A 20,687-nucleotide genomic window follows, 5' to 3' on the forward strand; every position below is an offset into this window, starting at 1 on the left:
TTCCCTCCCATTTCAGCACAAAATCCACAAATGGCAACAGGTACTGCAGCATAGGGTGAGGACTAGGCAGGATTGATTTTGGATGATTGTTCTTTCTTACTCCTCTTGTTCAGCTTCCTTCTCCCTTGAGGACCTCCTGTTACTTATCAAACTCAGATTTGAGAACATGTGGTTCTTCACTTGTATGGCTGAACTCAAGCTCTATTGTCTTGACAACGTTCAGGAGATAGCATGTGCATATAAAGAATAAATGATAATTAAATGAGTCCAAAATGGAAAATGAATAACCATGAACATGAAGGTCTATTACATACACCATGACCTGCAATGTGCTACGAAGTCCTTTGAAGTGACACGTTGGAGGCAATTTTTCGAGAGGTACCATCCGCCGAGGATACTACAGTGCAGACGACTGGAATTGGTGTCTGAATGAAGTCACTCAAGAGAAACATTGTCATATTGAGGCTCCATATAGCGCTCTTCATCAAATAAGGGTCAGTGAATGATGAGAAAAAGCTGAAATCATGTGGTATATTTCCTTTCAAAACTATGCACCAACTTGCAAGCAGTGTTGCTATGTAAGTGACATAAAGAAGCTGATCTTCTTGTCTTCGACTGTTTGCCAATGTGGCACCATGAAGATTCTGAATAAACTTCTGCTCAACTCAAAAGCAAAGGCAGTTAGGCTGAAGCTGACGTGCTCTCTGGAAAATCATTTAGCCAATCCTAGTGCTGTACTTGATAAACTGCACTGTTTTTTGTGTAGGCTTTACTGAAGACCAACTCCATTTGGCTAGATCCTATCTCAGGTTGAGAAATAGACATCTGTGAAGTATCTAGAATCACTCCCTTAGATGGGTCACTGACCCACAGCTTACATCGGCAGCCAACCACTGTGACTCATTACATGTGTAAGTTTGTTTCAATTCATGTTTCAGGACTTCACATATCTGTGGGTTATCTTCTGCAAATCCAACAGATTGGTCTTCTTCAGCTTCAGTGCTATCACTCCCAATGGTTTCACCTCGTGTATTCGCCATCTTACCTATGGTGGTGACACCTTTTGAAAGGGTAGCTTCGACTCACATTTTTTACAGTGCTCAGCCAGTCAAGAGTTTTACACCGTTCAGTTAGTTCCTAGAACCTTCATATTAGGCCTTGGGCGTGAGCTTTGGTGTGTTTGGCAATAATGCTTGGGTAACGAGGTCAGAATGAGACTACATCTTTCCAAGAGGCAGATGTAATATTGGAACCATGTTTTCTTACTTCCCATATGTTTATCTTGACCACTCACATGCACACTAGCTAGGGCACATTTAGACATAACCCTGAGTTTCAGTATGAGCTAGATCAAAGTTGTCTAGCATGAGTTATGGCCACAGCAAGCCTAGGATAAAATGTTTGTTCTAGGCCTAAATGTTTTACTAATTGTGTGCAGGGGTAAGGATGACTACCTGATCCCTTATTCGTTCTTGCATGTCAGTTGTTGAGATCTTGCTCGCTCTTACTCATACCAGCAATCTATCACTCTCTTGTTTCCTTGCCAGTGCATGTTTGCTGCAAAATTACAGCTCCTATCCCAATTGTCATTTCTTCCTGTACAGAGGCCATGTCAGTTGCCACGTGGCAGCAGACTGCCAGATGGTTTGGCCAGACCGACCAGCCTTGTTGGATAGATCTGGCCCTGGGCCAGCCAACAGGCTGCCTCAAATCAGGGCCCAAGGTGGCCTATGTAAGGGCAGACCCTTGGCTCCTCCATCCACATTCCAGGCTGTTCAGACAGCAGTTCTCAGCCAGTAACATCAGGGATCAGCAGTAGTTCAGGCATGGATCAGGAAGCAGTAGATCTTCCCCATCCTTAGCATCTATAGGTTCCGGTTCAGCTCTGGACAGCAAAAGCAGACGTCTGCATCAGAGCAGCCCCTTTATTCCATCAGTTGGCAAGTTCCTACGGCCAAGGTTTAGTCTCCTCATACAGTACTTCTCTAGCTTTTTTATGATACTTATTCTCAGTTGTTTTTAGCCCTATCAGGCAGACATTTATTCAGAAGTTTATTCCCTGTTAGGAGGCCCACTGATGATATTCGACGATGCCTCTTCTTTGTGGCACGTTGATTTTGTGCTATCTTGTATGCAGAGTTCTTGATGTCCCATGGGCCCATTTTGGCCTTTAGTGGACAATAATACACTTTCTTTCTTTCTTTCTTTCTTTCTGATTCTCACACTCAGTCCACAGTTCCACTTGTGTTTAAATAGCATCATTCTCAGTTCAGTAAGTAGTGAGCAGGAGAGAGAGTGAGTTAGGCTTTTTCCCTGCTACAATGCCAGCATTTGAGATCTTGGTAAGGGGGTAGTCCTCCTTTACGCTCCATGCTGCATTGGATTTCTCTATTTCAGTTGTTCTAGAGCATCTTGCATGGAATTTGTGTGTGTGATTTTAAAGTTTTTGTTGGTTTAACGTTATGTCCACTTCCGGTTATAGGAATTCAAGACATAAATTAAAGTGTTTCCGGGAATCACACCATCACAAACACGGTTCTGACACTTTCTGTGTGGAGCTCGAATGGGGGTGGGAAAGGCATACTCATACAACAGTTCATATCGAATGATCAGCGTGAAAACAAGATCACAAAAGTGAATTCAAAAAGGAAAAATACTTTGAAAGAGCTGGATTCTTAATCAGTGAATTGCAGTGGTAGAAATAAGCAAAAACATCAACTCTTTTGACCAAAAAAGTTTTTAGATTAAACCAAGGAGTAGAAAATCTCAGGTTTTGCAAAAAGTCCAAAAACCTTACCTGGAGACCTTATAGTTCCACGAACATGGTAGCCCCGTTCTAATAACAATTTTACAAGCCAAGATGCAATAAAACCATTTGCTCCAGTGACACATACTAAGCCCTTCATGGTCCCAATGCTCAATCACTAATAGGAAAGAACATGCCTTTCCCTTCAATTGACTAGCTGCTTCAAATTGTCTCCCTCGATTGAAATCACAATCTTTTATCACCTTTAAAATCCCTGCTCCAAACGATAAAATGTATCATGTCTCAGTAGCCATCATGTAGAAGAGACGAATGAACAAGTGAAAAACGTCAGTACAGTGCACAAGCACTCAACTGCCATTAAAGCAGGAAGATGCGCGCATAAAACAATACTTTAATCTTTCCCATTCACATAAAATCTCTAAATTTAGGGAAGAAGCAGTACAATGAACAAGCATTCAACTGCCATTTAATCTAGCAAGATGCGCACAGAAAACAATTAATCTTTCCCATTATTAAAACTTTTGTCTATGTTTCGTCATGAAAATCAAATCAGCATATGCAATTTGATGCACCTACAAAGGTACATGAATTAAAACATTATAACAGAACCAACAATTAACTTCAGATATTCCACTCAGCTAAACAAGAGGATGTAAAGGAAGTAGAGGTTGAGCCAACAACTGGTGCTCGCAAATCATAAGTTTAAGATGTGAGTATTAGGAATGGTGATTTTTGTAGAAAAGGCCATCATCAACGATATCTATCTCAGCTTAAGAACTTGCGGTTTACTCCAAGGCAAACACAAGGACCAGTTTAGAATCATTTTCCTTGAAGGAACGAACTCACAAAGTCGATCTAGTGTCAGTCCATTTGTAGCAAGGAATGATCAAGGTGGCCTACAATACTTCACAACTGCTTCTACGCAACAGCCATACCAGTCTATGTAACAAATGCATGTGTAGTTGCAGGGTCGGAGTCAATCAATTCGAACATTGCAAAATAATATGCTCTCATTACCATCTATGGTTCATCTTTGAACCATAGCTTATTGTAGAAAGGAGGAGAAGTAGGAGAAGTATGTTGATGTATGGTTACCAGAGGAACACTTACTTTGAGATGCATCAACTAAGTGAAATTAAAGACCTTGCCTAAATTCAGCCTTGTTTGGAAGATAAATATCTTCCCTAGTGGCAAGAATTGGATCCTAAACCCACCACGTCAACTAAATCCAAGCAGTATCATGAAGCTCAAGGTTCACTAGAAGTCTATCTTATCTTTGTGCTCATGATTGGAATATTTAGGTACTTAAGGGTAATTAGGAAACTAATGAAAAGAGGCCTTCTCTTGTGTTCAGAAGTTTACTAATGAATCACAATCATACTTCAATCTTAAATGAAGATCAAGAGCTTTACTCCTAAGACGTCCTAATTTATTGAGGATTCTTGAATCCGTATAATGTGTATTAACTAATATGGACTTAAAATTAGACCATTTGATGTTTATTCAAATACGATCTAGCTAAGAAATCAAGTCTATCACTATACAAATGCCTCACTTCTTTAGAAGCAAAACATTTAATGGAAGAGTCAAAATAATGTACCTCGTGAGAGAAAATTTTAAAATTTCAATAGTTAGATGGTGTTTAAAACCAGGCCCACATAATCCAAAGTCAAAAAATAACAGTGTTGATCACACCTCCCTCTCTTTTAGCAAGGCTGCCACTGAGCAGTGGGACCCTGAAGAGGCTGCTCCATACACAAGAGAGATCATCAAGCATGGTGCACATTCAAACGCCCATGACCACTTAATAAAATCCCTACTTAGTTCCCCTCAAACTAAGAACATTTCAAGAAATTGCATGAGAGAGAAGACAACAAAGGAGGAGGAAAGGAGGAGGACATACCTATATCAAAAACGCAATCAAACTAGAGAAAACAAGAAGTAGTAACTAAACAAGAAAGGAGAAGAAGAGTAAAATAACAAGGCCAAAATCATGAAAGAAGCAGCAAAAACAAATAAAGCGAAAGACAAATAGACTTAGCCAACACAATGACTCAACACATGCAAGGACTCACATTAGAGGCATGATAAGGTAGTTGTTGGAGTATATGCAATCTCAAAGATAAATCAATATTGGCCACCATTCGGACGAAAATTCTTATAGATCTTGCATATCCGCTAAGGCGACAAAAAATAAGCTTTCATAAGACTAGAATATATCCAACCTTACAGATTGAATGTTTTTGAAAACAAAGGAGAGAGAGAAAATGACTAGCGAAGAGAGGGGTTTAGGAGAGACATTAAACAAAACTAAGAGTAGAACATAAAAATACAATAACTTAGTAAGTAAAGTTACACCTATGGTCTCATCAATACCCAAGGACAAGTTGCAAATTAGGCTTCAAACAATTCTGAATCAATTGGATAAACCTGGTCCTTACTAAGCTATAGAATCTCAACTCACAACAAAAACTATGAAAATAAAATTGAAGGTAAAAAAGAAAAACAGAAGAAGAAGTGCGTGTGTGTGTGAGAGAGAGAGGAGAACTCCAAGAGAGATCCCATGCTAGCCCTCGTGCTCCCACGCTGCAGCTGCTTGTTTCTCCCTCAGTTTGATGCCCTCGAGATTCCGTTTGACGCCCATTTTGTGTCTATACGCTCTGTCAGAAAAATTAAAAAAAAAAAAAATAATAATAATAATCGTACTGTCTTGTCCGTACAGCTAGGAAAATCCATACGATTTTGTCCGTACAGTTGAGGAAATCCATACAGTTTTGCTGTCAGAAAATCCGAAAGGAAAAAATTCGTATTGTCAAAAATCCGTACGATTTTGTCCGTACAGCTAGGAAAAATCCATAAAGTTTTGCTGTCAAAAAATTCGAAAGAATGTCAAAAATCCACGTGATTTTGTCCGTATAGCTAGGAAAAATCAGTAAAGTTTTATCCGTACAATTTTGTACCTGCTGTGCTTTCCTTCTTGTAAAGCGTTGCTACTTCCAAGCCTTTTCCTTAACTCGAATGGCGGATTATTCCTATGAGAAAACCTTTCACAAAGACAAGTCGGTTTCCAACAAGAAACAAAAACAGGTGATGGATTTAGATGATTCCCTTCATGGCTCAGCTTGTTTATGAGGTTATGCATGAAGGGTTTGAGGTGGGGGCTGTTTGCAGGTGCTTGCTTTGAATGCAAGCAATTTTGGCATATGGCTTCACAATGCCCTTCCCCGGCTCCACGGATGCCAGTGCAAGCCAAAATGGTTCAGCCTTTGAATAAGAATGCAAATGTCTCTTCTATGGTAAAAAACAAAGGGGTCAAACAGTTTTTCTCTATTCAAGACAAAGGCAAAGCCCCTGCTGTCTCAAATGGTAATGCTTCTTTTCCTATGCCTTTGTCCTCTCCACCTCAAGGGAAGGGGGAAATTTTTTTGACTGATGAATAGCAAACTCCTCGCAAAGTGATCTCCCCCCGGCGACCTTTGCCTTCTTGGACTTGGAGTGGTGCATCCTCTCATGGGAAAACACCTGCTGAAAACTCTGGTGTTGGCTTGACCTGGGCTGCTGTGACCGCAAATCGGACCTTGTTTCCTGAAGAAGAAGTTGCTGCACTTTTGTCCTCTCCTCAAGCTGATGCTTCATCCCAGGGCAGAGACCCAGACATTGAGGTGGAAATGTAGACGTAGACAGCCCATTAGTTGTTGTACATACTTGTCCCATAACTGTAAATATGCTTGATCATCTGAAGTGTGCTACACTCAATGTATAGGGAATGTGTGATGGTCGCAAATGGAAACTAGTCTGGATGTATATTAGGCAATTGCAGCCTGATATAGTTGCTTTGCGAGAGCATAATCAGCATATGTATGCTGGTCAGATAGGCCATTTTGCTGGTTATGATATCTTCTATGCTAGAGAACACGCCTTTTCTGGTGTGGCTTTTTTGGTAAAGCACGACCTTCAATCTGTTGTGGCTCTCAATGATCGCCATGGTAGATGGATTATTGTTCAATGCCTTGTTCAAAGGGAAATTTTTGAATTTGCATCAGTTTATGCCCCCCAATCCTCTTGTGATAGAGCTTTGATATGGGCTGCCATGCATACTTATCCATGGCGACAACATGCCTTCATTTGTGGTGACTTAAGAATGCCCCTCAATCGGGTGACAACACCTCAGGCCACACTCATATGTTGGCTTCTGAAACACAAGCATGGTCTGATTTTTTGCTTCAGTTGCGCCTGGTTGATCTCTAGAAGGAATTACAACCCATGCTTCCAGGCTATACCATTCAGCATAATGCTCAATCTTCTTATCAGGCATGCTTGGACAGATGGTATCAGGTTGATCCACAGCATTGTGATGCCTTTACTTGTCAAATTCGGGTTGACCATGCTTTCACACATTCAGATCATGCTCCTCTTTGGTTGAGGCTTTCCTTACATGAATTTCCCACTAACAAATTGCCTTGCCGAAGGCTTTTGCTGATTAATAATAGTTATCTGGAGCATGCTGACTTTAAAGCCTTGGTCTCTAATGCTATTCAGCCTCTCTCTCGTTAGATACACATTGGTTTGGATTATGCCTGGTAGGCTTGCTCGGATGCAAGCAGTTATTCGAGGTTATGGCAAATCCTATATGCAAGCCACAAGGGAGACTATAGCACATGCTAAATTTACTCGTCCGAGTTTGACTAACTTACTCATCTTCGCCCTTTGTCTTCAGAGGAAAGCATGCTCTTATGTCAGGTTCAATTCTCTCTTCAATCCAATGATCACGGAAAGCTTACTAAATGGGAAACTCGAACTAGACAACATGCCTTTTTGGATAAAGGCTGCTCTTCCAAGCAATTTTTTAAGAGTTTACACTACAAAAGACAAGCTGCCAATATCTGTCGGATCCGGATGCCTGATGGTTCTTAGTCAACATCTCGTTCAGAGCTTGTTGATTTATGTGTGCAACACTTCTCCACTCATTTTGGGCATGTGGATACTCTTTCTCCTTGGGTTGTGTCTGCACGTCAACTTCTTTTACAGCATATTCATCCAATTCTGTCTGATGCTCACGCTTTGGAACTTGCCCTTCACTGAAAGGAAATTGTATGATGCACTGAGATCCTATGGTAGATGGAAATCTCCAGGATGGGATGGTCTCACTGTTGAATTCTTTCTTGCATTTTGGAATCTTCTTAAATTCACATTGCTGCAAATGGTAAACACAACATGGCAAAATCAATAGATGCCTGTGTCATGGAAAAAGGGTCTTCTCAAGCTGATTCCAAAGAAGCAGCTATGTGATTCACTTGGTGATTGGAGGTCAATCACGCTCATGCTAGTCATTTACAAGATCATTGCCAAAATGGTGGTTGATCGGATTAAAGGTTATTTGCATGATGGATTGTATCCCTCCCAATATGGCTTTGTTCCACGTCGCCATATCACAGATAATATTGCCAATGCTTATATTGGGATTCAATATGCCAAATACACGCAGCAGGATATTCTACTCTTGCAAGTAGATATTGCAAAAGCCTTTGATACAGTTCAATAGGATTTTATCTCGTACTATGCGAGCTTTGGGGTTTGGACCAAAAATGCAGCAGGTTATTTATTGGCTTAACAGAGATAGCAATGCGGCTTGCATTCTTTCTAGGGATATCTCTGATGGGTGGACTCTTCGGTGTTCGGTCCGCCAGGGATACCCTCTCAGTGCTTTACTGTATGCCATTGCTACTCATCCTATGCTGCAATATATTGATCATCTTGTGGCTACAAGAATACTTCATGGCTTGGAATTATGCTAATCCCAGCATGGTTGCTCAAGCTTATGCTGATGATTCTTTCTTTACCTCGATTGTGGGGGGGGGAGGGGGGATTTCACCCCACATAAAAAAAAGTGTCTGTGTATGTATGTGTGTGGTGTGTGTGTAAGAGAGAGAGAGAGAGATTTAAAGTAATTTATTAAAACAAAAGAAATACCAATATTAACACAAGGAAACTAATGACAAACCAACACAAACAAAAGAAACACAAATAAGGTGGAAGTTTTTAACAACTTTTTTTTAAAGAAAAGGGCAAGGGGGGTAAGCGGGGACATATATCAAAGCAAAACACTACCTAGGAGCAGATTACATCATTAAAAACAATTTACAAACCAAAGAACTAAAAAGAGCATGCTCATCCAGTTGTGGACCATTACTTTGTTCAACTCAGTTGTAAAGCGAGAACTTCGCTTTTCTTGTACAAATTACCTAGCGTATAATCTATACAAGGTATTGCCAAATGGGAACCACAATCGGTACCCAAGCATAAGCTGTCATCTGGATAAATTGTTTGCCTATGTTAGTTCCCCTCCAAGGTGATTCCTCTGGCAAAATAGATTGGTTCTTTATATTCATTAGAGGGCAAGGGGCGGTGGTCTTCAAGGGCGCTTCATTCATGAACTCCCTCTTCGTCAAATCCAGTAATGAGCAAGAGAGAGATCCAACGATAAAATATACAAGACCAAGTTTAACAAGGACCCAGGAGAGTGGAGTGGGCCACCAGAACAACCACGTGGTAAGTGTCATTAACATCTCTGGCAAAAAGTATGGAAGGGTTACTTTGAGACGCCTTGAGGCTAAATCATGGCATCTCATATTACTCAAGACAAGTGTTATGCTCTAGCCGAGATAGCATGACCTCGGAAAGATCGGTGGGCATTTTCTCTTAGATGACCAACTTTTGTAATAGTTAATGTGCGTAATTGAAATGGTCAAGAGAAGTAACTGCCAAGGTCCTAGGTGAGGGTGATATGGCATTGACTAGGTAGTTCTGAGTGCTAAGGCCTAGGTGCACCTAAATGTGCAATAATGCCAAGGGGCAAGTGGTCTTAAATGTGCCCAAGAGGGGGGTAAAAAGGTGCACCAAGTGGAGAGGCTAAAATGATGACATTTGGCAAGGAGAACTATCTAGGGAATTGAGGGTCTCGTGGATAAGCATGAAAAAACAAAGGAACGAATTGAATTCGAAAATCTGTGATCCACGAGAGTAGGCTGGGTGGAATAATTGAGTGCCATCGCCCGTGATCTGTTCAACGTAGGAATAGAGGTTCGTGATCAAGAGACAGTGTCTTTGATAGTTGGTATCAGAGCCTTGTTGAGAGAGCAAGGGACAAGTGACGGAGACTGTGCGTGAAGGGACCAGGTGGACGGGCAATTTTGTTTGGTGTTGACTGTCCGTAGCTGGAATGATAGAGCGGGAACTCGTCACAGGGTCAGAGGTGACGCAGCGCAGGTTGACTACTCGTGGTCTACGAAGAACTTAAATTAACAAACTGTTGGGCTTGGGATAGCGTGGTGGTTCGACGGTCAACGAGAAAGAAAACCAGACGGGGCTTCTGAATTGTGGCTGGACTTTGGGGTCACTTAAGGTAGCGGCTGGTCGCAGGTGGAGTACAGAGGTGACGTGGACGTTCGTTTGCGTAGGCGTAGGGTCGACGCACCTTTGCTGTAGGAGCGTGATCCGTCGAATGATTGCAAGACCTCCTCTAGTCAGCGCATATTCTATCTCGTGGGGTGTTGACAGACGACTGCGTGCAGATTTATGAGGTGAAACGTAACGAAGAACAGGAAGAGTCGTCATCGACATTATCTGCCAATTTGTCATACTTAAGTGATATTACAGGTCCAGAAAGTTGCAGGTGAACCGACGCGCATTAGAAGCGCTTTGGTATCTTTAACGGTGAATGAAAAGAGGACCAATCGAGATTTCGAAAAGAAATCAGGGAGCCCCTTCTTTCCATACAATTTTTTTCATATGGTCCTGTTATTTCTGCACCGCAAAAAGGGATGTTCAGAGTGTTTTATAACTGAGAGTTTAGGACGCAGGAGAAAGAAAAAACAGGAGAGCAGAATAGAAAAGAAGGGTATATGGAATTTTTATCTGGGTTCTAGAAAAGACTGAAAAAAAAAAAAACCATCTTCCATTGTGAAACTATGGAGGCAGAAGGGCAGAATTCTAGGGTGAATCCTAGTGAGTCTAGAGTGTAGTCTACACAACAGATGTCACATCATGCAGCACCTACTTTGATCGGTAGGATTTCGATGTTAGAAGATGCTTTACAGCAGATTATGAACCAGCAGCTTCAAGTGAATGCTGGTCAAAATGAGATTAGGGAGATGGTACAAGCCTTGTCGGCTAGACCGTCTAGAATTGATAAGGGCAAAGCTCTAGCAGAGCCAGAGCCCAGTATACATTCATTAGAGCGCGCAAGGATCAAAGTGCCTAATATTGCTAATTATAGACCAGAGAAGTACGCTGATCGGATGACCGAGCGCAGCTCTGATGTGATCGAGGTTTGGTTACACAAGTGGGAAGAAGCCTTCGCCATTTGTGAAATTAGATCTGATCTAAAGAGAATCCGTGAGGCCACACACCTGTTTATTGAGGCAGCGGATAGATGGTAAATAAAGCAACAGAAGGATAGAGTTGCTCCAACCACTGGGAAGGGTTTAAAGCTAAATTTAAGAAACACTTTCTCCCACCTGATGAAGAGTCCCGAGCTTGGGATGCTTATAGAAATCTTCGTCAGAGGAGTCTGTCAGTGGCAGAGTACACGGACAAATTCAGGGAATGTGTCATGAAAATAACAGACCCTCTCCCTATGTCGGTTCAATTAAAAGACTATATCTATGGACTGAACGACAAGATCAAAATGGAAGTTCGAGCTAAATATGTGACTACATTAGATGAATCTATTGCAGTAGCCCTGAACTACGAGGATGCCAGGGGCAGATCTGGTGGATTTGTGCAGGCAGGGACTCAGTATGAGTACCCGAAAAAAGGGGGATTTCAGAGGAAATGGATTTCAAAGACAAGTGTCTCGCAGCCAAGTGGCCAAACCAAGCAGGTAAAGCCGGTTGAGGGACCAGTAAAAACAAGTACCACCGTTGGGGTGAAAAGGAAAATAACTCCAATGGCAGCCCGGGCTTGGTCAAAGTCCTCGTTGACCCCTGAACAAAAAGAGAAAGCTAGAAAAGAAGGATTGTGCTTCGGCTGCCTGCAGCGACATCAGTGGAAGGATTGTCCACTGAATAAAGACCGTCGCATGGCTAATATGATAATATCTAAATGCGACGTGGAAATGCACGAGAGTCCCAATGCGGAACATATGCAGATGCAACTAGCGCGACCTTCTCAGAGGTTAGTACCTTGTTTGTTATGTGTATCTGTTGCTAAGTTAGTGACGAGTGCACCTGATAACATCCTATCTAAGCCCGCAGCAACGGGGTATACGGCCTTTAATGATACGGAGTTAATTAAAATTAAAGGGCAAGTGGCCAGTCATGATGTCATTGTGTTGTTTGACTCGGCGTCAACTCACAATGTGATTAACTCCAAGCTCGTGAAGAGGCTGAAATTAAAAACAAGCCCATTTGACTATGCGTATACAGTCAGGATGACAGATGGATATTCAACTGAAGTATGGGACCAAAGGCTTACCCAGTTGGAGCTTCGGATTCAGGACTATGCTGAGAAGCTTGATTTTGAAATGACCAAGCTTGCTCATGCAGATATAGCCCTGGGTATGGCGTGGCATTCTAGGAAGAATCCAGCCATTGATTGGAAAAAGCACGTATATCAATTCAAGATGAATGATGTGCTTTATGTCTTGCGAAGTGAAAAAGATATACCTCAGGGACCGTTGGTTTCCGTAATGGAAATCAGGAAAGATCAAGTGGAGTTTTTATTCCTTTGCACAGCATCGGTAGAGCCGGTTGATGATTCTTCGGCTAGCACTGATGCTACGCAAAGTGATGAGATGGCCAAGCTCGCTAATCTTATAACAGAGGAGTTCTCTGAATGCTTTAGGGATGAACTACCTTATGGGTTACCTCCAGAGCGGAAAGTTCAGCATAAGATTGAACTGATCCCGGGGGCAGAACCTGTAAATAGACCTCCCTATAGAATGAGTTTTGCTGAAGAAGCGGAGGTGCGTAGACAACTGGAAGAATACCTCAAGTTGGGGCAGATTCAACCAAGTTTCTCACCTTTTGCTTCGCCAGTGATATTAAAGAAGAAAAAGGATGATACGTTTCGCCTCTGTATAGATTACAGAGCATTGAATAATATCATTGTTAAGCACAGGTATCCGATGGCTTGGATTGACGATTTGCTAGATGCATTACATGGAGCCGTGATTTTCAGCAAGATAGATCTTAAGTGTGGCTACCACCAGATCCGTATTAGAGCCGAGGATGTGCATAAAACCGCTTTCAAAAGCAGGTTTGGTCATTATGAGTTTTTGGTAATGCCCTTCGGACTTACCAATGCTCCAGCGACCTTCATCATGCTTATAAACGATTTACTACGTCCGTATATCGGAAAGTTCGTAGTACATTTTATTGACGATATCTTGATATTCAGTAAAAGTATTACTGAGCATCGTGAACACTTAAGAATAGTGTTCAGTACTTTGAGGAAGGCCAGTCTTTATGTGAATGAGAAGAAAACTATACTATGTATGGTTAGGCTTGAATATTTAGGGTTCATAATTACTCCACAGGGGGTAGAAATGGATCCGAAGAAAGTGGCTGCGATACTAACTTGGCCAATCCCTCAGAGTCTGACTGCGTTGCGATCATTCTTGGGATTTGTCCAGTTTTATAGAAGGCATATCAAAGGATATTCCGGAATAGTATCGCCATTGACTAATCTGACCTCAGATAAAGTACCTTTTATTTGGGGACAGAATCAACAAGAAAGTTTTAACACCATAAAACAAGCTGTGGTCACAGGACCGGTGTTAAAAATAGTTGATCCCCAGAAACCGTTGTTCCTAGAAACCGATGCAAGTGGCATTGCGGTAGGAGCAATTCTCCTTCAAGAGGGAAGGCCAGTAGCCTTTGAAAGCAAGAAGCTTTCTCCCTCTCAAAGGAATTGGCCAACTCATGAGTTGGAGTTGTTTGCTGTTATCCATGCTTTGAAAACATGGAGGCATTATTTGTATGGTTCAGAGTTTTATGTGGATGTAGATCATGATACTCTGAAACATTTTTGTAAACAGCCTGACTTGAGGGGCCGCCAAGCTAGGTGGGCAGAGCACATGCAGGAGTTTAATCTAACGATTCGGTACCGAAGAGGAAAAGACAATAAGGTTGCTGATGCGTTGTCTCGCATTATGCACAACTTGAGTTTCACGGTATTAGAGAGTGCTCTAATGACCGAGATAAGAGAAACTCAAAAAGTGGACGAGTTTGTCCAGAGCTTGTGGCCTAAAGCTCATGTGTTAAAACCCGGGGAAAATGAAAAGGATCACCTAGCATCCAGAAAGGCCAAACTTATGCAAGATATACCATAAGGGATGGTATGCTAGTTAGAAATGGCAAGGTGGTAGTACCTAGTCAGAATGATCTCACGCAGAGAGTCATTCGACAATGCCATGATAGCCCGTGTGCGGGACACCCAGGAGTCGAGAAGACATGATCTCGTGAAGCGAGATTTCTTTTGGCCAAAGATGAAAAAGCATATTCATGAATATGTGACACGGTGTTTCTCGTGTCAGGTAAGTAAGGCCGAGCGGGTGAAGCCACCCGGACTTTTACAGCCCTTGGAAATACCACTAAGTAAGTGGGAGAGCATTTCCATGGACTTTATAGTGGGACTACCTACGACACAAGGAGGGTATGATTCTATCCTTGTGATGGTTGATCGTCTAACCAAGATGGCTCACTTCATTCCGACTAGAGAGTCTGTTAGTGCCCCGCAAGTGGCGGATTTGTTCATTAGACATATATTTCGTCTGCATGGATTGCCTAGATCCATAGTGTCAAACCGAGATGTCAGATTTACCGGTCATTTTTGGACAGTGGTATTTGAGACACTAAGGACTGAGTTGGGAATGAGTAGTGGGGATCATCCGGAGACGGATGGTCAGACGGAGAGAGTCAACCAAACTTTAGAGGATATGCTGAGAGCATATGTGTCATTGAGGCAACATACGTGAGACAAGTGGTTGCCATTGTTGGAGTTTGCCTACAATGATAGAAAGCATTCCTCTACCGGGTTCAGTCCGTTTGAGCTGAACTATGGTTATAGACCAGCCAATCCGACTATAGTTGGAGTATCTCAGAAAGTGCCTAGTGCCGCGAACTTTGTAGTTCAGATGCGGGAGATGCTAGCACTTGTGAGAGCTAATATCCACCAAGCTATGGATAGAGCCAAGGTGTATGCGGATGAAAATCGGTCTATAAGAGTATTTAAGGAAGGAGAAAAAGTTTTTCTCAGAGTTCGTTCGCACTCGAAGTCGTTGACTTCAAGAGAGTGTGCTAAGTTATCACCTCGATATTGTGGGCCGTGGTTAATTCTAAAGAGAATAGGCAGTGTAGCCTATAAATTAGAATTGCCACAGGGGTATAAGGTGCACCCCGTTTTTCATGTTTCGCGCATAAAGAAATTTTTGCATACAGGTGACTCACTAATCGAAGGTGTGGTTTTGTTTCAGGAGATAGAGGATATTGCAAGGCGCAAGCCAACAAGAATCCTAGACCGAGGAACAATGCAAATACGAAATCGGAAGATACCCACGGTGTTGGTTGCATGGCATGGTCAACCTCTATTGGAAGCTACCTGGGAATCCGTATACCAGTTACGGAGAGCGTTCCCAGAGTTCATCATCGAGGACGCTGATGCTTGAAGAGGGAAGGAATGTTATGCTCTAGCCGAGATAGCATGACCTCGGAAAGATCGGTGGGCATTTTCTCTTAGATGACCAACTTTTGTAATAGTTAATGTGCGTAATTGAAATGGTCAAGAGATGTAACTACCAAGGTCCTAGGTGAGGGTGATATGGCATTGACTAGGTAGTTCTGAGTGCTAAGGCCTAGGTGCACCTAAATGTGCAATAATGCCAAGGGGAAGTGGTCTTAAATGTGCCCAAGAGGGGGGTAAAAAGGTGCACCAAGTGGAGAGGCTTAAATGATGACATTTGGCAAGGAGAACTATCTAGGGAATTGAGGGTCTCGTGGATAAGCATGAAAAAACAAAGGAACGAATTGAATTCGAAAATCTGTGATCCACGAGAGTAGGCTGGGTGGAATAATTGAGTGCCATCGCCCGTGATCTGTTCAACGTAGGAATAGAGGTTCATGATCAAGAGACAGTGTCTTTGATAACAAGCGTGTTGAAAGCATATTTGGCAGCCATGGTGCTGTACAAGGTGTCCTCCTCTTGATCTCCGTTGGGAAGACTGAGTAGACCTCATTTGTGTAATTGTGATGCTACTGGTACTATGAGCCACCATAGTAAGCATGTTGCAATAATTACAACTTCCTCATGCAGGAAGGAGTGGCATGGCTTCCCTGGAAGGACTTGACCGTAATTTCAAAGGGTAAGCCAGGCTTGAGGCAGCAATCAGATTTTCCCACGATTACCCTAAGAAGGCACAATTGGGAAAAAATATATACAGCCACAACATGGCACATTTTGAAGGCTTGGCATTTCGAAGTTCTGGTGTACTCGTATCTGGATATACTGAAATCTGAAAGTAGAGGCGTTAGCAGCCATCTGAGTGGATTTAGCTCACATTCGAAAATAAATCTTGTAAGGACCCAATAGCGTGGCCAGTGAGATGGCACCACCTTTAAGTAGACTGAGTCCTTGCCAGGGCATTTGATTTATCTTTTGTCAGCCCGAAAATCCATATTCCTCATCTTTACGTAGACATACGTTTTTGAAGGTAAAAACTTGTCTAACCATGCTGGTATAGTTGATAAAAGTGTGTTGAGACTAATGCTTGGCCACAAACTGCTTTCATGATATTCAGGGATGTTTCCTATGTTTACCAGATTCTTCGTGACCATTTCAGTGGTTAATTTTCTACGTAATTTTTAGTGGCAAGGAAAGAGGAAGGACAGGCTCAATCGTTAGGAAAGACACACATTTCTAGTAAGTCAGCTGCATCGGAGCCTTGACTAGTTGTCAAAACTGTTCCAAACGGAATGTTCTAAACCGCATAGGCACAAAGATAAAAAAGATTAAACCTTAAGCGAAAGCAAAGGTGCGATTTTCAATATCGTGCATGTCACAATCATCCACAAGTGCAACAGACAGATTTTGCTTGATCAAGTCTCACTGCACACATCTCTCTTCCAGATTTGCCTCAGTGAGTTTAAAAATGAGGGTCTTTTTTCACCTTTGAGGGATCTTTTAAGCAATAGACTTCCACTCCATACTAGCTTGTGTTACAAAATACAGGATGACCGCTTAAAACGTCAGTGCACCTAATGAATGATCGGAAAAGGGAAAACATAAGTCAGAAGTCATGAAGCTGTTGTAAATAGTTGCTTGTAGGAGTCCCTGTAACAATTGCAGTTCAGAAGATATCTCAAAAACCTGGTCTCTAGGAGACAGCCACCTTCTGCTAAATACACTGAACAGCTACGCTAGACTACAGGATCTGTTTAAGCACGATCATTCTGAGTTAAATGCAACCCATTAGTACTATATATATACCTTCGACGAGCTTTATTTACACTAGTCCTTTCAGCAAAACAGCTCACACTTTCGTATCTGCTTTGCCGCACCTATGAAATGCCAAGGACAGCAGCGATCCGCACGGGTGCTAAGATTATGAAGCCGTTAAGTCTGAATGCTTCATAATGAGCCTGTTATTCCCGGTTCCTATTCAAAAAAGCAGCTGAAAACGCATCAAAGCTAACCAAAGTAGTAAATCTCCTGGTAGACGAAGAACTTCTTGAAAATGTCCTCGTTGTAAGAAGCGTGATTGTGTTGACACTCAGCAGATTGGAAATCTCCCCAAAGTAGCATCTGAAAATCGATGCAACGACAAAGACTCTTAATGGAGGACTTGGATCACCACAAACCTGTTCTCTCCAGCGAGCTGCATGCATCTTAAGCTGTAAATGTATCGAGAACGTGAAGCGTTGATAATGAATAGCTTCTAATCTGGTGTTACCAGAGAGATGCTACAGTCATTTACGAGAGTTGGCAACCACAAAAAATTTTGTAAATTTCGAAATTTAATAACACCACGTTTCCTTTTTTGAAATTTTAAATATTGTGAAACCACACAAAAAAAAATAAAAGTACCTTTTGAAACTTTTAGACCACCAATTTCTTTTGTTGACATTTTGAGACCACCAAAAGAAATTATTTTAAGGCAAGCAAGAGAGTGAAAAGTGAAAAGCGCCACCTCACAGACGCCTATAGAACTCAATCCATTGGATCTTCATAAAGATCAACGCCGATAATTACGACACATGGCTTAATGAGGGCTTGGAAAAGGGAAACTTCTCTCTAGGCTGGCGGATTTTTGAAGTGCCTCCTAATGCTTGTTAGCACTCCCTCCTCACAGGCATTGGCACTTTGAAGAGTCTCCTAACACTTTGTTAGCACTACCTCCTCATAGGTATAAGCACGCCTCCTTAGAGGTAGTGACATAGTGTGGAATTGGATTCTCCTTTGTGTTATTTCAAAAAAAGTTAATCTACATATTGGATTCTAATTTCCAAGTGTTTTTTTTTTTAAATACTTATGCATCCGAAACTATTCCTAGCTATGGAGACTGATTTTATTTTTTAGGCTAAAATTACCTTTAATAGCCCAATGCACTAAAAAAATATATGCTTTCTCCTTTGCATCTAAAAGCACCCATTTTACCACTATACTAGTAGATAGTGCCCACATGCACTGCTTTTTTTTATTTTGTTTTGTTTGGTTTGTATTAGCGTGAATACTCCCTTGCACCCAAGGACTCACATCAAAAGAAAGAGTTGGTTAGCTTAGCTTCTAGAGCATAAATTTTAGTAATTACAATAATAGCGCACAAGGAAGCATAGAGGAAGCGTACATAGCGTGCATATGTAAAGCACCTCCTAGCCTTATTTTAAGTTATGGTTTAATTAGCTTGACATAAACTTTCATCTAACCAACCTTATTTAAAATAATAATAATACACATGAAATTCACAAAAGAAGAATCTAACTCTCCACAATCGCTCCCTCTAGGAAGGCACTACTAGCAAAATATTTAGTTTTGATCATTCAAATGTGTGTGTGCATGCACAAATGCGAGAGAGAGAGAGAGAGAGAGAATTGCACAAAGTGTGGGTAACCCAATTATATAAAACACACGAACAAGATTATCAAGATGTGGCTCGCTTAGAAAAAGTCTACATGTCAAAAAAACATCCTGAATCATAAATCGAATAACATAGTTAGTTCTAAATTCTAAAACCTAAAATCTTCTAAACTTCTTAGTTGATGATGATGTTTTGATGGAGTAGCAAGAACACTGCTCTTCCAATGATACATCCACCCTCGCATGACTTCCAATCGGATGACCATGGGAAAGTTGGGTGTGAGTAGTTGCACAATTGAAGAGGTGGAGAGTCAACCAAAATGTTGTTTGGGCAAGTTTACGAATTGGCGAACCATGGAAACCTAAAGAAATCCACTCATAAACACATCTCTAAGTGCCATAAGTTTGCCAATGTCCGATGCAAATTGACATGAAAATTCAAATTGATAATTGCCAAGTGTAATTTGTCCGATGGAACCGCAATTTGTAGTCCATGACCAAATGAGATCTCAACAGATCTTAGCGATTAGCATTTTCCCCCAGCCCATCAATGGCCACCAAATCCTTGTTGCAATACTAGGTACATATAATGTGCAAGAAGTTATGCTGTATATGTGACAATAAATTTAATATATTATGTACACACAATGTGCAAGAAGTTATGCTGCTTTTGTGGCGAGAAATTATCTCGTAAGTCAAATTCTCTATGATATTTAGTTCCATGCCTATTTCATCAACTTTGTTTGAAATCAAAGGATTGATACTATGAGATGGTTTTTGAGCCACATTGAGACACCATACATGGTACATCATCATGTCTACAACTGTAAGGCAAAGCACATCATCATGTCCATAACCGTAAGGCAAAGCAACATGATTGTAGTATGAGAGAGGTACTCAAATGGATGTGAAGGGAATGAAACAAAGTGGGAATTGATGGAGTGGGAGGGGAAAATTGAGAATGGGAGAAATCAAGGGGAGATGAGAAGGATCCTTGCCCTAGCTTTACTAAGAAGGTGATGGCAATGTAGGGATGGATCATCACATCAAAGGAATGCCTCTCCTCTTATAGTCAAATTTCCCTCAATAAATTGGCCTCCCACATGCATAGTGTGAGTCATGATATCTTCTTGTGACTAAATAGGCCACAAGCCCAATCCTTTTGCCTTGATTTTTCACATGGATAGTGTGAGTTGGGGTATCTACCTTTGTGAGAGAATAAGCCACACACCAATTGCATATGCGACAAACCTTTGTCTCGATTTTCCACATAAATCAAACTCTAATCTCCAAAGCTAGGATACCCTTTAGACCCCTTTTTTAACTACCCATGAGGTCAAGTGGATGGTTTGCATAAAGATGCTTACCACCTCATCCTCCTTTCTTTGATACAAAAGACACCTCCTATTGACCTTGTACCTTTACTCAATGCTTAAATGGACCGTCTGTGTTGAAGGGTAGCACATGGTCATATCTCGCCACCTCTTCCTATTTTATAGTATTAAATTACTACTACAATGCACTATTTCTATAATGCACACATGGGGCCACCTATATGGAACGGTGGCACCACATGGGCAACCTCACCACATCAACCATGGGCCATAGACATCCTTGCCACAACTTCATACTCATCACTCTAATAATGTGTTTATTATGGGTTCATTTTTATTGCTGACAATTTTTCTTCCAAAGTATGGAATGAGTAGCATTACAATACTTGGGCCGAATGTGGGCATGGAGCGTTAGGTATAACCAAGCTCTTGGAGATATTGCCGTGCATCTCTGTCATCACATCTAGTGAAAAGGTTACCACTTCCACACCTACTTTTCTATCCATTGAAAGCTA

At 41.6% G+C, this 20,687-nt stretch overlaps 1 protein-coding gene across 4 annotated transcripts in view; it reads right to left on the reverse strand.

The window, feature by feature from the left end:
* Window positions 1-17,737, reverse strand: part of LOC147880699 (cinnamoyl-CoA reductase 1-like) — a 258,556-nt gene extending 240,819 nt beyond the window's left edge. The window contains exons 1-3 of one of the 4 annotated variants that reach the window (XM_087370753.1): window positions 17,623-17,737; window positions 17,323-17,419; window positions 2,798-3,020 (exon numbers count right to left, since the gene is read on the reverse strand). In XM_087370753.1, coding sequence (XP_087226879.1) covers window positions 2,798-2,906 — 109 coding nt within the window. In that variant the 5' untranslated portion in view covers window positions 2,907-3,020; window positions 17,323-17,419; window positions 17,623-17,737. Of the gene's footprint in view, window positions 1-2,797; window positions 3,021-17,251; window positions 17,436-17,622 lie in introns of all 4 variants that reach the window. The other 3 variants (XM_087370751.1, XM_087370752.1, XM_087370754.1) reach the window with 3 other exon arrangements.
* Between the last annotated feature and the right edge of the window lie 2,950 nt (window positions 17,738-20,687).

Source organism: Dipteris shenzhenensis, chromosome 32, assembly GCF_047967505.1.
Source record: "Dipteris shenzhenensis isolate YYH24624 ecotype China chromosome 32, Dip_SZ_1.0, whole genome shotgun sequence".
NCBI classification, from domain to species: domain Eukaryota; kingdom Viridiplantae; phylum Streptophyta; class Polypodiopsida; order Gleicheniales; family Dipteridaceae; genus Dipteris; species Dipteris shenzhenensis.